The 18,887-nt window shown below is 34.6% G+C and overlaps 1 protein-coding gene across 1 annotated transcript in view; it reads right to left on the bottom strand.

Moving 5' to 3' along the window:
* LOC137634176 (glutamate receptor ionotropic, kainate 2-like) overlaps window positions 1-18,364 on the bottom strand; it is a 483,949-nt gene extending 465,585 nt beyond the window's left edge. Inside the window, exons 1-2 of the mRNA XM_068366444.1 lie at window positions 18,268-18,364; window positions 15,068-16,098 (exon numbers count right to left, since the gene is read on the bottom strand). Coding sequence (XP_068222545.1) covers window positions 15,068-16,037 — 970 coding nt within the window. The 5' untranslated portion in view covers window positions 16,038-16,098; window positions 18,268-18,364. The remainder of the gene's footprint in view (window positions 1-15,067; window positions 16,099-18,267) is intronic.
* Window positions 18,365-18,887: the final 523 nt, after the last annotated feature.

Genomic DNA, 18,887 nt, shown 5'->3' with positions numbered 1-18,887 from the left:
AAACTATAACTACATCTATCTGTCCCTAGCCTCTGCCATTCATGAGCGGCTTAAAAAAAAAAAAAAAAAAAAAATAAAAACTTACTATTTTAAAATGAAATTATCAGATTTAGGTTTCTTTATATCCGTCTAAGAGCCACCTGTTCAATTTTCCTTTGCTCAAAGTAATATCCCTTGCATTTACCTTCTTTTTAATCCCTTTTCCCAATTCTTCTGATGCTTACTAAATTCTCATTTGTTCCTAATTCTTTAAAAGATAGAAATTTTGATCCATTGATGCAATGTTTCCTCTCCCGTCTATGGTTAGTTCTGATTGATGAGTTTCCTTTCCATGAATAATTCTAACTTGATGCCATCCCAAGGCTTTCCACTTTTTACATCATTTTGATGTTGCTCTCCAGTTCAGACATCTCATTTACATATTTATTTGATTTCATTTGAATTCATTGTTCTTTTCTACAGAAATCTGCGAATATTGTGTATTTCCTTCCCTATAATACCTTTACTAATGTTAATATAATTCCGAAGACTTCCGTTACAGAATATTTCAACATAATTAGAATTTTTCTGGATATACTAAAATTCAGTTTGGGTAACTATTTCCCATAACTGGTTTTGTTAACATCTATAAACCGTAATTTACGCACAACAAAAAATGTTGCCGTTTCTAATCCACTACAGGACAAAGACCTCAGACATGTCCTTAATCAAGTCCGGGGTTTGGCCAACTGTGGATTGGTGATGGTGGGTGACTTTTGTTTGATAGCTCACAGCAAACCAATTCAATATGGGTGTCCCTGAGTATTACAGCTTTGCAGATCATATCGATACACAAATCCTTTCACAATGTTAAGGTATCTCCACTCTCTAGCCTTTGTTTAATGTTTTGACCTGTTCTTTCTCATATCATGAAGAGAGCGAGCGTTTCTAACCTAGATTTATGACTTCATTCTTATGTTCTCCCTTTACTGTCCATTAAATAAAAGGTAAATATAATTCAACACTGATTCTATTAGACTTTCCCTTTATGTTGCTTTTCTCCGGTGAAGACCATTCATTTTACTATTTTGTCGTTAACCTCTCAACGCATGTGACATCATTTTGCAAATGAACGTATTATTTTGAATGTTTCTATTGTTATTATTACTAGCTAAGCTACAACCATAGTTGAAAAAGCAATATGCTATAAGCCCAAGGGCTCCAACGGGGAAAATATTCCAGTGAGGAAGGAAATAAAGAAACAATAGAATAATGTATCTAAGTGTACCCTCAAGCAAGAAAACTCTAAACCAAGGTTATTCTAGTTATGCATATATTCTGTCATACCTACCTCTTTTCATTAGTTACATTTTTACTTTTTTCCTGTATTTTGAAATAATTCTCAATTTTTCCTTCTTGAGTTGATTTTTATTATGGTTTTGAAATCCTTGTCTTTTCCTCCTTTCCATTTCTTTCTTTTACCCTGCATTTGCAACTGAAAATATAACTCCGTTCCATCCCCCCATAAAAAATGTACTTTTAAGTAAATCTGAAATTTTCCTTCTTGAAGTAACTTTATTTGTTTGTGTTTTGAGATCCTTCTCTTTTCAACCCAATCTCACATTCGCAACAACTGATAAGAACGCCAGTCCTTCTCCACTCTGCATTATCTCCCTGAATTATTGACCTGTGACAGATTAATGGGACTGATTAGCTGCTTCTCCATTCCACATACACTGGTTGTCATTTGTTCCACTGATATATTCATTGATATATCCTTGCATTGGCCAAAATCTCCAATTTTGTCCTTTGATACATTCTCCCCTTTCAAGCCATCAAATACAATTCACCATTTCCCTATTGACTAAACACCCCATCCTTTCCTATGACACTCCTAATATGGCTTTGTCCAGATTTTTCCTTCCTTTCTCATTACCTCGTTTCTTGGGCTTCGCCCGACTCTTGGTTGGGAAATATCTTTTACATTTCCGCTATTTTACATTTTTATTGATAATCATTCATTCATGTTTTTTTATTTTATTGATAGTCTTCTAGTTACTAACGCTGTAATTTAGAGGTACACAATCACAGTTTGTAGAAATAAAATTCACTATTTATAACGTCTTTCGGTCTTTTTATATCATCGATATTTTTCCATCTATAATGATCCACAATACTAAATTATGCATAAAATTCCCTTTTGTATACGCATGCCACACTTACTAACGTCTCTTGAATATTTCTAAGTATTACAAGAGTACTTACATTTATCTATTTCAGCCAATGGTTGTGTTATATTAGCATGATCATCTATTTTTGATAACAATAAATTAGAAAAGATGATTCGAAATTCTACACCGGACTTGAAAATCAGAAGGGAATAACCAAACGGTTCCAATTTGTTTCATTATATTCGAATGGCATTGCTTCAATCAGTAGGACTTCATTTAACATTAGATCAAGGACCTGACGTAATGAGAGATGGCGGTGCCTTCGGGAAGGTCAATAATAGACGAGCGAGGGGTAAATAATTGCAAAATTATAAACTGGTGACTAATGATAAAAATCTTGCACTGCGCATGTCAGTGCCAAAGCCTTCATGATGTAGGAGATTGGAAGTAAAATCGATTGAACTTATTCTTGTTTTACATTTTATTCTTATATTGATATTTTATTGCATATTGATACATTTTGCTTATGATATGTAGCCGCTGTATGAATATCTTTAAATGTTCTAACATAAGAGAAGACGATGGATTAACGAACTAAGAAACACTGCGGGTGTGGAGTGGCATAGATAGAACATAAACAGACGCAAATGGAAGGACATATCGGGGGACTTTGCTATGCAGTGGACTAGTAACGGCTGATGATGATGATGATGATGACTCCGCTAAGTTTTTTCTTCCATTTAACTAGGATGAATTTCCAGTACAGCATACTAGGACACTCCAAAATCCAACCATTGTTCTCAAATCTTTGGTAATGCCATAGCTTCAGTACCATGGTCTTCCGCTATCTTGGGGTAGAGTTCTCTTGCTTGAGGGTATACTCAGGCACACTATTATATCTCATCTACTTGTTCTTTCCTTTCTTTTTTCTTTTTTTAAAGTTTCTATAGTTTATATATGAAAGATTTATTTTAATGCTGTTACTGTTCTTAAAATATTTTGTTTTAATTGTTCATTTCCTCTCTTGTAGTTTATTTATTTCCTTATTTCCTTTCCTCACTGGGCTATTATCCCTGTTAGAGCCCTTGACCTTATAGCATCTTGCTTTTCCAATTAGGGTTGTAGATTAGCTAGTAATAATAATAATAATAATAATAATAAAATGTATTTATAACAGATATCGCGTTTTAGCTCTCCAACGATGAATTAAACCTATGAAATTCCTTAACCATAAATTACTGCCTGTAGATTATTTTTTATTTGAATTGACGTTTTGTTCAAAGGGAAGTCCGAACGGGCTCTAATTTTGTGCTATATAACAAATTTGAAATTCCAGCGACTGCTTTCTCACTCCAATGGTTAATTAACTATTTTCTCCAATCAAATACTAAATGTTGACAAACGACCCTTTTGTGATGCCCGTTGTGATTTCAATGATAATATGAGATTATTTCTTTGCTATTACGGTTTGTTTGAAGCCTTACATTTTAGTTATGTGATTTCACTTTCTGGATAACTCATTATTCACGTGGATAAATCAGGTTATGCCTAAAACCAATTTGCTGAAGAGCTTTTCACAATTCAATATTCTTTAACTGTTACTAAAGTTGATTTCTCTTAAATTTCACCCATACAACCAAAGTTATATAGCACACAAAGCATCACAAAAATAATTTCGTATTTTCTTTTTTCATTATCGATTCACAATAAAATCCATTTTCATTATTATTATTATTATTATTACTATTATTATTATTATTATTATCATTATCATTACTAGCTAAGCTACAACCCTATGTGGAAGAACAGGATGCTATATGCCCAAGGGTTCAACAGGGAAAAATAGCCCTGTGAGGAAAGGATATGAGGAAATACATAAACAAGAGAAGAAATGAACAATTGAAATGACATATTTTAAGAGTATTTAGAATTCAAATAATCTTTTCCTTGTGACTCTCACTTAAACTCTTAATTTCACATCAAAATGATTAGGAGCTTTTGTGAATTATTATTATTATTATTATTATTATTATTATTATTATTAATATTATTATTATTATTATTATTTAAATAAAATTACTATTAAAGATCAATTCGTTAGTTTTCAGCTTTGTTCATTCAAGATTCTTTTGGAGTTATGTTACACATGAAATACTCACTCGCTCAATAATCAAATATATTTTCGAAGTATCATTTACAATATATATATATATATATATATATATATATATATATATACTCATATACATATATATGTATATATGTATATGTATATAGATATATATATACACATATATACATATATATATATATATATATATATATATACATATATGTATATATATAAATATATATATATATATATATATATATATATATATATATACATATATATATATATATATATATATATATATTATATATATATATATATATATACTCCTATTCATATTCATCTATTTATGCTATCGTGTATATTGAAAGTTTGAAGTTAAAGGTTTACCTGGTTATTTTAACTGCAATGTGCCGCTTTCACAATGACATTTTCCGCGCTTGATTTGAAATCGCAAAATACAAGTTTTTCTTCTTCATGCTTTCCTATATTCATCAGCATTGTTATAATACAAAATTAAACGAAATATATTACTGACTGAGAGGAGTAAGTCACAATGGATAAACAAAAAACATTTTACGAAGGATATTTGATTTTTTGTGAGTGGTGGAGAGTGAATTTTCATCCTGCGTAGATTTTCCTTTATTTAAGATGCTTTAGCTAACAATCATTGAAATCATTCATACTACCGTTATCAAAATGAGAGATATAATCAGGCTACCATTAGATATTAAATGAACCGTAACCAGAGAGAACGATCCAATGTAGTACTGTCTGACCAGTCAAAAGACACCATAACTCTCTAGTGGTAGTGTCTCAACGGGAGGCTGGTGCCTTGGTCAACCTACTACTTACTATATACATTCCACTGAAAACCTAGAAACCCAAAACTGAAAACCTAGAAACCCAAAATTGGAAGTAAGATTTCAAATTCCTCTTCCAAACTGGGACGCAACCCTACCCTGGTTAGAAGATTTAGTCTAGCGTCAACCGAATACATCACAGTGAGAATCGATCCTACACAGGAAAGGGAATTTCCTCCTTCATTTCCTTTTGAATTTCAAACCTGTCTGTGAAGAAGGTTTAAAAAAAAAAATGAAAAACCACTTCGGCACATAGACTGGCGACTGCAACAAGTGGACTCGGTATTATGTGCACATCTTTTTTTCACCTTTTCACCGAGTCGCTTTTTTGCTTTTTCTCTTTCTTTCTCCTTGCACTTTTCATCTGCGCTGGTAATTACTGATCCTTTTGTCGGGACCGGTATTGCTCATTACATCGGCTCCCTAATCTTTAATATCAGAACTTCACCTCAAAATATTTTTTTAGGATAAAAATTCCCCCATTCATCTTTTATGAAAAAAATAAATGGAGGCATTCATCCGTGTTCCTTTAAAATTCACGCTCATTACGACATATTGGCAAATGAGATCCGGTCAAATGCTCTCGCCTTTTCGAGATGATTAGTGCATGTGACTCGTTAGGCTGAAAAAAAGAGAGAGAGCTAATTGCTCTTGTAGGCCAATCGGGTGTGATTAGCGTAGTTAGGTGATAACGATGAGGTTAGAAATAGTGGGTAAATATCAGTGTCAGATTACAGAGTAGAAAGCACACTCGATTTATGAAGAAGATGTCAGAGGTTAAAACAATTTTATGATTTAATATCTTGCTATGATAGATACTTTTCTGACTGTATTTTATAATCAACAAAGCTTTATATATTTTGTCTGATGGCAGACACAGAATGAAAAACTTGATAGTGCTTGAGGTATAATAGACTAAACAAAAACAAAAATTATGGGATAATGGATTTACTAAGATTCAGATTGGAAACTGAATCTTATCTCTTAGTCTTGGTATGGAAAATTAATGTTATCTCTTAGTTTTTGTATGGAAACTGAATGTTATCTCTTGATTTTGGTATGAAAACTGAATGTTATCTCTTAGTTTAGGTACGGAAACTACATTTTATCATATGATTTTAGTATGGAAACTGAATGTTATCTCTTGATTTTGGTATGGAATCTGTATGTTATCTCTAGTTCCAAAAATTCATGTAGCGTTTATCACACCTAATAGCCTCTACTAGTAATCACTCCAGTTACTATCGTGGCTGGAAATCAAACCCTGAGAAAAAGTTTGCTTCAGCCAGATGGATTCACTCTGACATATGTTTGCACATCCTTGCATATTATCATTACCTAAGCTACAACCCTAGTTGAAAGAGGAAGATGCTACAAGCCCAAGGGCTCCATCATGAAAAAATAGCCCAGTGAAGAATGAAAACAAGGAAATAAATAAACTAAAAGAGAAGTAATGAACAAATAATATAAAATATTTTAAGAACAGTAACAACATTAAAATAGATCTTAATATTTAAACTATAAAAATTATAGAAAACAAGAGGAACAAAATTAAGATAGACCAGCGTGCCCGAGTGTACCCTCAAGCAAGAAAACTCTACCCCATACAGTGGAAGACCATGGTACAGAGGTTATGGCATTACCCAATACTAGAGAAAAATGGTTTGATTTTGGAGGGACGTCCTCCTAGAATAGTTACTTACCATAGCTAAAGTTTCTCTTCTAACCTTACCAAGAGGAAAGTAGCCACTGAACAATTACTGTTCAGTAGATATCCCCTTGAGCGAAGAAGTATTGTTTGGGAATTTCAGTGTTATCAGATGTAGGAGGGGAGAGGAGAATGTGGAAAAAACAGGCCTGACTACTCGGCGTATATGTAGGCAAAGGAAAAATTTCTGTTATAATGCTAAAAGTCACGCAGATAAGCACGCGCTCAAACACACAAATATTACAAAACCTCTTTGCTCTACCCCATAAGAAAACTTATGGCATCTTTTGACTGGCCAGACAGTACTACATTGGATCTTTCTCTCTGGTTACGGTTCATTTTCCCTTTGCTTACACATACACTGAATAGACTGGCCTATTCTTTACATATTCTCCTCTGTTCTCATACACCTGACAACACTGAGATTACTAAACAATTCTTCTTCGTCCAAGGGGTTAACTACTGCACTGTAATTGTTCAGTGGCCACTTTCCCCTTTCTAAGGGTAGATGAGATTATTTAGCTATGGCAAGCAGCTCTTCTAGGAGGACACTCCAATATCAATCCATTGTTTTCTAGTCTTGGGTAGTGCCATAGCCTCTGTACCACGGTCTCCCACTGTCTTGGGTTAGAGTTCTCTTGATTGAGGGTACACTCGGGCACACTATTCTATCTTATTTCTCTTCCTCATGTTTTGTTAAAGTTTATATAGTTTATATAATATATATTTATTTTAATGTTGTTACTCTTCTTAAAATATTTTATTTTTCCTTGTTTCCTTTCCTCACTGGGCTATTTTCCCTCTTGGAGCCCCTGGGCTTATAGCATCCTGCTTTTCAAACTAAGGTTGTAGCTTAGCGAATAATAATAATAATAATAATAATAATAATAATAATAATAATATCGTATTTACTGTAGTCGCGCGGTTCAAGACTCGGTGCGTCTGATACACAAGATGCCTCATTTACCCTAACAGTCATTTAATTCCCTTGCGGTTTCCACTGAAGAACATTTTACCTGGTAGTGATATGGATGTTGACCCTTTGCGAAGAACCATGTTGTTTCAATGTGTGTCAAATGTTTGTTCATTTCTGTCTGGTTATTATTTTTACATTGGGCTTCGAGTAGGCAAAAGTTTGTTAGCATATCAATAGATATACTTTTCACATGAATCTGTCAACAACAACAACAACAACAACAATAATAATAATAATAATAATAATAATAATATTAATAATAATGATAATAATCATAATAATGATAATAATAATAACAACAATAATAATAACATATAATAATAATAATAATAATGATAATAAAAATAATTATCCTCAACGGATAGTCATTACAAAATTATTGTACATAAAAATGCTTTCCCCGCACAAAACGTAAAAGTATTGTTCGATTATTAAACGACAAGCTAAAAAATGGATCCTTTCATTATACCTGCATCAGGTTCATTGGTTACCTACTATAAAATGCATTAATTCTGCTTAATATTCTTCAATGCTATTAAAGCCCCGAGAGAGAGAGAGAGAGAGAGAGAGAGAGAGAGAGAGAGAGAGAGAGAGAGAGAGAGAGAGAGAGAGAGAGGTTAATCTATTCCTTTCCATTACCCAGTTCAGCAATAGACTTTCCAAGGCAAATGACGCGAGACATTCTTATTACTCCCTCCTGAATATACATGTTGCATTTCTCGAAGGCGTCCCAACAACTTCTTATTATCAATTTTTTTTTTCTGACGCTTTGCATTTAATCTTGCTTTTTTAGTCTTTTATTGATATAATTTCTCCTTTTGGGTGTTTTGTTCATAAGCCTATACGTAGAATCCTGATATATATATATATATATATATATATATATATATATATATATATATATATATATATATATATACATATATATATCATACATATATATAGACTGTATATATACACCATATATATACATACACACAGACACACACACACACGTATATATATATATATATATATATATATATATATATATATATATATATATAGATATAATAATATATGTATATATATATATATATATATATATATATATATATATATATATATATAGTATATATCACAACTGAGAGGGGATTCCCTATCGGGGTGAAAGGGTTTGCGTATCGCCATGATCAGAAAAGCTGTACTGTACTGGTCAGGGCCACCAATACTAGGTTGGTTTGTTGGGAGCGATCAGACGAAAATCTACTATCATCACCAATCACCAATGAAAACTGGCCAAATTCCAGACATGAACAATTGACATGTCTGATGTCTTTGTCCTGTAGTGAACTAGAACCATTGCATTTGTTGTTGAATATATAAATAATATATATATATATATATATATATATATATATATATATATATATATATATATATATATATATATATATATATATATGTGTGTGTGTGTGTGTGTGTGTGTGACTGCATATACTGTACAACACATCTGAAAAGATAAAGAATGATGCCGTATCGGCAGACGATTTTCCCTACAAATTCATAATTTGACATATAGTATTGAACGTTATGAATAATTTTTCTGTCTTCCTTTATTACATGTTCATTCAATATCAACTTATATGGAAAGCAGCAACGATAAAAACGTGTGACGTTTCGCGTGACGATAATTCTTATACTTTAATTTTTCTTCCTTTTTCGCACAATTAAATCCCATCTAGACAACTTGAAAATACCAAAATATATGATCAAGTTATAACATCACTAGATGAAAATGAATTATAGTAAACAAGTTTCATATCGTTATGTCGAGAGTATATGTCAAAAGTGTAATGGGGGTGACAAAAAAAAAAAAAAATCCTTTAACCCAGTGACAGAACGGTTGTTAATGGCAATCTGTACGCGTCTTTAGAGCGTGAGGGTCAGATGACGCGAGATGACCATCAATCACCAGGAACGGAAGGCTTTGGATGTGCTCAACCTTTGCTTCTTCGAGCGATAAGATAACAATTACCCTCCTATCCTATCCTATCCTCTCTCTCTCTCTCTCTCTCTCTCTCTCTCTCTCTCTCTCTCTCTCTCTCTCTCTCTCTCTCTGTGCAGGGTACAATAGCACATTTCTTGCCAGCCGCTTTTTTTATGAGACATCCCATACAGGATTATTTCCCAGGAACATAGAAGGTATCAAGGCTTCGCTGATGATTGCCTCTTCGCCTTTACGGCCTCTGAGCTAGTCTTTGTCGCTCTTTTACTGATAGCAAATTTAACTGATGACACGGAAACGGGACTTTAAAGAAGGCTCGGGTGAGGGTACCTCTGTGAAGTGGTTGCAGGGGGAGGGAAGGGCTTGAGGAGGAGAGGTTTTCTTTTGTCTCCTGTTAAGCTGGCATCAAAACTTCAAGGATGGTGACGCCAAAATGTTGGAGGAGGACGTCTGGACGAGATGGGAGAAAGGAGGAAGAGACTATAAAGGAATTTTCGGCCCATGATTATCGCTATAGGGAATGCGCCCATCTTTCTCCTCTTCTTCTTCTTTTTATATCGTCACTGAAGAGGAAGACTTGAATTGAGCGATGGCAGTGACCAGGAGGTGTGGGGAAGAAATTTGATAAAATATGAGGGGAATGCGGAAGAGAGTGTCATGGGGAGGCGGATGCTGAGAGTAATGGCCGTACAGATAATTATAGCTGGAATATGTTAAGATTGGGAAGAAAATGGGGAGGAGACATGAAAAATATTGACGTTGTTTTTTTTACTTATGATCAAACGTGGAGCGTAGAAATATAATAAAAACAATTGTATATTTTATTCTGCATCGATCGTGAAGTTAGAAATTACTACAACAATAATGCATAGATCTGTACGTATCAACCCTTTCTGAGTGGGGATACCTTAACGTGGTGAAAGGGTTTGTATATTGCCATGATCAGCAGAGCCGTATTAGTCGGGGCCACCTATATTGTTGGTTTGCTGTGAGCCACCAGACTAGTCTCCCATCACCACCAATCCACACTGGCCAGCGTGTTGATAAGAACTGGCCAAGCCCCAAGTATAAATTGACATGTCTGAGGCCATTGTCTTGTATAGGATTAGAAACAGCTCCATTTATTGTTGTTGCTATTATTGTTGTTCTACTTGGCTGTGGCTCTTTATGAAATATATCCCGGGTTCCGCAGTTTACATTTTTTGACAGGTTGTCATTTGCCGTTAAATATCTTCTTTTAACTTGTAAATAAGATTTGTATTTTCAATTAAAATAATGTGAATCTCTTCCACAATTTCACAAAATTCGGCCTATTTTTTTAATTATACAATGTCTAACCTGTGATTCCAAGTGGCGTTTCTAATTTCTTTTTGTTTCTTTCCATCCACTGTTTAGGTTTCTGAAGACAATCTGGGAACATTTTTTATTTGCATCAAATATGTAAGTTCTACTTACTATTTACATAAATAGAATATAAACGAGACAGTTGTAAACTTGAAGAAGAGATTAAGAAATTGCCCTATCTAACGGGATGAAGCATTGCTGCAAATCATATAAAACATAAATATTCCTGCTTCGAAATGGTTAATAATATAATAAACTGGATGTATGGCATTACGGGCTTCCTATTATTCTAATTACATTATCCTTTGAGCGTTCAATAAAAATGTTTTTGACCTAGTATATACCATGTATTAATTATTCATAAAATATATTTATGATTGCAAAATTATTTTCCGTCACCGTAAAATTTGTTCATACCTTCCATGAAATAAATGAGTCGGATGAACAGATATTAATTTCCTTCTATTACAAAATTTCAAATTATCATTAGAAAAACGACCGAGTTCAAATGAATAACGAATGATTAATCAAGTACGTTTTCTATTTCATCATTTCACAATGCAGCTATATTCTATCATTTTGTTTTCATTTGGGAAGTCTTAAGTCACCAAAAAAATCGTAGCATATATAATGCTGGGGTTGTGGTAACCTACTGAAAACTTCCCTGTCTAGCGATCTATTGTACTGGAGTTCGAGACCCTCGCAATCTCGATAGTCTTTTTGCAGTGTCTGCAACCTCACCATCCTTGTGATGGGGGTTGGTTTGAGGATCTTATATGTCAACATGCTGAGTCATCAGCAGTCATTGCCTGGTCCTCCTTGGTCCTAGCTTGGATGGAGACGGGGCATGGGTTCTGATCATATGTTATATATGGTCAGTCTCTAGGGCATTGTCCTGCTAGGGCATTGTCACTGTCCCTTGCCTCTACCAATCATGATCGACCTTTAGACCTTTAAAGGACGCTAATTTATAAATAAGAAGACTTTTTCGGATCTTGATATTATCAATATCCCTGTCGTCCTTGTTTCCAAATGAGGCGGTCATTGGATTGGTGCGAAAATTGTGAGCCCTCAATAGGAACTAAAGAAAACTTAAATATATCTTATATACTTTTTTATGGCTAGGATAAAATTAAATAACTCATTTATATTCCAATTACCTACATTCCTAATATTCCTTTTACTTATATCACTTATCAGGACACTTAAGAAATTAAAAAGGAAAGAAGATACGTACAAATTACACATCTGACCATATCTATACCACAATGAAGAATCAAATTCGAAAATCATCAGCAAGTAGTGAAAGGAAGAATTAACGCTGGCAAACCAATCCTCCCCTGTCCGCTCCAATACCGTTAACAAAGGCGCCGCCATCAACACTGACACTTGGACACGTGCAAACATCAGTAATCAAGAGAGCACAGAACAAACTCTCGAACACCAGAGACCCGACATCGACTCTGTAGCCAATGTTGGCGGCAACACCAATGCAGAACCACGCACACGGTCAAACAGGCGCGGTTCTAAAAATCGCTTTTCATGACAGTTTGCGGTGAATTCAAATTGCAACTTGAGGTCTGAAACTACTTGTTTTCTTAGGGTTTACTAATCTTGTGTCTTAGTTTCTTTTCTGTCGCATTTTTTTTTCAGCTTCCTCTTTTGCATATATACTGTATTATGACAGTTAGACGCTTCTTTTTGTCTTTTTTTTTCTTTTAAATAAAAAGATTGATATGCAGTCTACATAAATGATATCCGTACAAATGCTAACAGCATATATTGTGAAGGCAATCGTATTCCTTATATTCCTTTGTTGCTCTTAGTATTACTTTATAGTCTGTGATATAAACGATAGCTTCAATACATAGTGTCGCTTTAATCCATGGATTAAATATAAGACAGTAAACACAATTACAAAAATAACAAGGTAAATAATTTTATGTTCCTAAAAAATACGTACAGTTGGAATCAGGACACCCTTTACTCCTGTAGTGTAGGAAAAGACGGCATAGGTGGTGGGCGGGGCTTAAGACAGGAACTCGCCGCTCAGTAAGGGAGTGGCTGGGTGCACTTCTTCAGAGAGAGGTGTACCAGGAATTCCTGTGTCCAACTGTACATCTTAAAAGTGCCTTTGTAATGTCTGTCTTTCATTTACGACCATATCAGACAATTGATGCCAACAGGGAACCTTTCGTGCAAAGTTCCAAACGAGAACCATAGGAAACAACGCAAAAGATAATCGGAAAAGTGGGTTAGTAAGCAATGATTATGCCTAATAAAGTAGCATAATTGAGAACGTTACATTATGAAAGCATAAAATGAGAAATGGTATTTCAATTAGAATAATTTCGGTTCTTTTCCTTGCAAATCAAGAGTTAAATACATGAACCTAAGCAAAAGAAAATTATTCAAACCAATATTTGTTATAACGTCACTAAATTTAGTATGACGTTCAATATCGCAAAATTAATAAAAGTGGAGGTACTAAGACCGGTCGAGTTTTCTCAACAAGTCTTAAACTACAATATTGAAAACAATGAAAATAACCAGAAAATAAAACCAACTTTCAATGTGAAACGTAGCTCAAGTCGAAAGAACAAACCAAATCACCTATATAACGCTTAAAATTATACAAACCTAAAATTCGATTTAGCAATAAAAGGATCAAGAGTACTTATACCAGACTATGGTATTATACTTGCGTATATTATTAAAATAGAGTAATAATACTCCAGATTTTTATCCGATGATCGTAAGTTTTTGGAATTTTTCATATATAAAAACAAAGCATGTGATCTTCTTCGTGTCCTTACTATATATTTACGCTATTCTATTATGGTAAAAACATCTTTTTTAGTAGTCTAATAAAAGAATAGTTGCAATTCTTACAGTAAATGTTAATGCAACCTAAAGAGATTTTTTGAGAATCATTAATCACAATGTTTCCAAAGTCTTTGAAGAAAAGTAAAAATTACACTAATATTAAACGCTTTACGTAAATGAGATACTTTCAGAAAAAAAAAGAAAAAAAAATTGTAAGGCAAAACCAGTACATTCTGATTGGGAAAAACATTTTCTTATCAGAGAAATTTTTAAGCCAAAACCAGTTCATTCTGTTAGGCAAAACTTTTTTTTTTTTATCAGAGAAATGTGTAAGGTAAAAACAGTACATTCTGATAGGAAAAACGTTATCTGGTTTTCACAGAAGAAAATATAGTTTTGGCTTTCTGTAGACCACAGTAGATGGCATGCGTCGGATATTCTAATTTTGCTGAAACATCAGATATATTGTCCATTTCATCTTCAATAAATTCAGGACTAGAAACACGAAAGGCTCTTAGAACAATATTTCTTTCCGGTGGCTTTTATGGCGCACACATATATACCCTCCCCCACATTCTCTCTCTCTCTCTCTCTCTCTCTCTCTCTCGTCGTACATGTCCTGAAATAAAAGAAAAATAGAAAGCTAGCCTTGTATCTATCTACTACATCTCAAAAAGTTAGTCAAAAGACCGAGATACAAATATACACAACAAAACTATAATGGGGAACGAGCCATCTCGTTTTCAAAAAAGAATAATTTCTTAAAAGTTTTCTTTTATAGCGTTTAGACTTTTGCCTCTCACCAAGAAGTCAAGAGCTTCTTTAAAAAGCTTAAGGCTGGGGATTCTTTCCACTGTTTCATTCTGTTTTTGGACCTTTGTTTATCTGCGTTTGTTATATGTTTCCCTTTTTTGGTTCTGCTGAACTTTTCATAGAGAAGTAAAAAATAAACTAAAGTCGATGTTTCTCACCCTACTTAGCTGAACGTGCACGTCCTCGACTATAATAATCACACAATCTCTGAAAGTTATCCGAAGTCGTCAAGATTGTTCCACTGGTATTACAATTAGCTAAAGCAATTCAAACAGAAAATCACTTACCTATACGTATAACAGCAGGCAGGGCTAAGGCCTGAGGCATCAGCAGCATCAACACCATCAGGGCTAAGGACAGTCCCCATCCTTGGCTTGGACCGTGGAGACCTTTCTTGTAAGGCAATTTTTCGTTGTTTGCACTGTGGAGGGAAGGAGGCATCAAGCAACCCTCTAAGTCTGTGCAACACAGAGCTCTCCCTTTACTTCCTTCTGGCAAGCCTATGGAGAGCAGACATCCACCACCAGACTTTCCTTCGAGGACGACAACCTTTTCCTCCCCTACGTCTGCTACTGGAAGTTCTTTGGCAAAACTTGAAATGATGGTAGTTGTAAAGTTCGTTTCACGCGATCTTAACATGGGACACGTTAACACTGATTGTTCTTTGGAATTTTCATTTTCAGTTAATATAGTTTCACGGAATCCATAGTCTAATTCTAAATATCCTTTCGGTATTGTTCCAGTCACCAGAAAATTATCATGAACTATATCATATACATACACATCTTCACACGCCTTCATATTAGTAGCTAAATTTGCTCTAGCGTGAGTTACTATATTAGGCCTATTCATTCCCAAAGGAGCCCACTGTAAGCGGTTCTCCTCTCCAGCCGAATCCCTCTCAGTGAGAATCCTTACCCTTCCAACTTTAAAATATTCTGACATAAATGGCCCATTTGTAATAATATCACATTTTCCATCATAGCCACTTTTTTCGTGACAATCTACTTCCGAACTAGACGGTTCTTCATTCTCGGATTTATTGATCTTACAAAATTTCAGCACAGAAACCTGATTAGAATTTTCAACCTTGTCTATAAATATATGGCAATAATTATCAGTTTTTGATACACCACCGTGTATCTCACTTGATTTTAGTTTTATTTTCATTTTAATAAGTAAATCGTAGATCTTGTGTATTTCGTAGTAAAGACCGTATAGTTTTAGATGGTTACCATGAACATACTTTTCATCCATTTTTGTCTCTTGATATTCCGTTTTTCTAACAAAATGAAGTCAGTCATTATTATCCACTGACCTGTTCAAGGGATCGTTGAGGATAAAGAAATAAAAGGTTAACACAATCTTCATGTATAACATACTTTAAAGAATCTGAATTAAAAGCATCATTAACAGTATTTTAATTGCTCATTAAATTCTCCGTAACAAACCAAACTTTTGGCTTCATCACCCCGGTTTTTTCGACTTTCCCTCTTCGCGTCTTGATTTTCGCATCTCTCTTCCACTTTTTTTTGCAATATCTCCCTCCCATTGACATCTTGAGCATTGCTTTCGGTTTCTGCATCATCGTTTTGCAGTGCCATTAGCCTCACCCTTACCCTTCGTGTGTCATTAATTTCGTTCTTTACGAACGTCCCTTTTCGTTCGCCTGCTCTTCCTGCCGTACGTCACTCTCTCTCTCGAATATCGACCTCAATCGCTGCTTGCCCCTCACGACTTGACTGTAATCCCTAGGATTGTTACCACCCAGTCCCATTTGCCAGTGATGTAAGTTTCCTGACAGCCCTTTCAGCCTCCGTATATCTTCTAGTGAGTGATTTTAAGGATTATCTTTTTTTTTTCTTTTTTTTGTGAATTACTTCGCATAGGATATTTCAACAATAGTTCAATTCTTTTATCAGGCCGTTCTTATGTTTGGATTCAATCTCCTTCCCCGCCCCTTCCTCCTAAGTCATAGCGATGCACAGTTCTGGTTTCCCTCGGTAGATTTTTTCCCCTCTGCCCTTTCACAGGATTCCTTTCTGCATCCTCCCAGCCAAACCACAATTTGTTTTCATCCACGGTTCTCTTGTCTGTCCTCGCAGCAATGGACCCTTTGCCCAGCGAATAAATCTCAGAGTCCTCTATAATAAAAACAGAGTTGAGAGCATTGTCTTTACAATCAAGTTCCATAAACCCCCCACCAAAAAAAAAAAAATAAATAAATAAAAAAAAATAAAAAGTTTTAGACAAAGTGACTAAGCCAATTTCATATTAAGAAGAAATAACGGAAAAAAAAGATGGACATAGTAGGATAAGGTTTGTGAAGAATTTAAGGAAAACTTTCTGCCACTTCCTGAGAAAATGTTCGAAGATTTTCTCTATTCTTTGGCGTACAAAGTTCTCGGTGGCAGCTCAATAAAATACTCCTTTCTCTTTGTTATTTCCTGCACAATAGAATGCCCAAGCTTTCACCCGCACACATTTCTCTAAAGAATGTTTTGCCTTCTCTTTAAACTGGCAGAGCATTCTGACGTTGCTTGAATCGCTTCCTGTGTGGCCTAATGAGAATCCACGTTTCGGTGATGTTTCAATAATACTACATAAGAAAAAATAAACATCAGTTTATGCAGAAACTTTCATCATAGACAAATATTCGTTTGTTTATTATATAGTTTCCATTAAATAGTGTTATCTAAACTTTACATAAAAAAAAATCTGTATTTTACCTGAATTATCAAACGCATGCGTCGTTAATAAGATTAATTAAACAATTACAGTTAATTCATTGATTTTGCAATAAGAACGCTAATTTTTCTCAAGAGTTTCTAATGCCGGTCCGACTATAATTTTTTCTTTATAATTATCAAAAGTTTCCTTATTACAATGATGCAACAATAGGCAGGTCGGAGATTAAACTAACCTTTTCAAGCAATCACTACAATGCAATATGAATCGCTCGCTCCCTGACTGCATTCATTGAAAGAGTTCAACAGCTACCGTGATAATCCCATATCTATTCTATGAGAGAGAGAGAGAGAGAGAGAGAGAGAGAGAGAGAGAGAGAGAGAGAGAATATTTTTAAGTTATTTCATTATCAACAATATTTTACAAAATAGAAATCAGTTATAATTTAGTGATTCCTAGCACTGAAATCAACAAGCTAATGCAAGCATAAAAATGTTCGAACTGTTCTCAAACAAATAATCTACACACATTCATTAACTGAAAGTATCACATTCTGCAATCATTACTATCTTATGTTCCAGACAAATTTGAAACCAAATGTTCAATGCGTGTCTGCCAAAACTGTTTTCATCTTACACCATCTATGCAGAATATCACCTTAGTTACACCATTGGTCATAAGTCCTATTCTTCGCAAACATTCACCAAACGCTATTTAGCAACGTTTCATTACTAATCACAAAACTAAAAACCCCGGCTCATTGAAGAAACCAGTTACAAGCCAGTGGCCGATGTCTCACAAAAGCATAGTGCCATGGAGTGCACGTCGTAGGTCCACACTTCCAGCCAACACCAGCGCAACTAAGGGCCCTGGTCCAGACTCCCGAGCCACCTCTTTGTCACCCGCACACGCGTCCGTTACCACCAACAGATTCCCTGATACTGCTGCCAGAGGCTGCGGCCGCTGGAACTGACTGCCCCTTTCCAATCTCCCAGCGTTAATCTTTTCTGCGGGTTCTATCTCTTAGTTTATGTGTATCTATTTATCTATCTACATACACAGACACATTTAAATATGTACACACACACACAAACACACACACATATATATAAGCATATATATAAATATATATATATATATATATATATATATATATATATATATATATATATATATAGAATGATGCTGGGATTAACACTAAGAGACAGAAATAGAGCGACACGGATACGAGAGCAAACTAAAGTAGAGGATATTCTAACAACACGTAAGATAAAGAAATGGACATGAGCAGGACATATAATAAGAATGACAGACGATACATAGACATCAAGAATAACAGAATGGGCCCCTAGAGATTGCAAAAGAAGCAGAGGATGGGAGAGGAGACGATGGGTTGACGAACTAAGAAAGTTTGCGGGT

This window comes from Palaemon carinicauda, chromosome 44 (assembly GCF_036898095.1).
Source record: "Palaemon carinicauda isolate YSFRI2023 chromosome 44, ASM3689809v2, whole genome shotgun sequence".
In the NCBI taxonomy this organism is placed as follows: Eukaryota; Metazoa; Arthropoda; class Malacostraca; order Decapoda; family Palaemonidae; genus Palaemon; species Palaemon carinicauda.
Note: the sequence above shows the minus strand (reverse complement) of the source record. Positions and strands in the feature narration are given on the sequence as shown.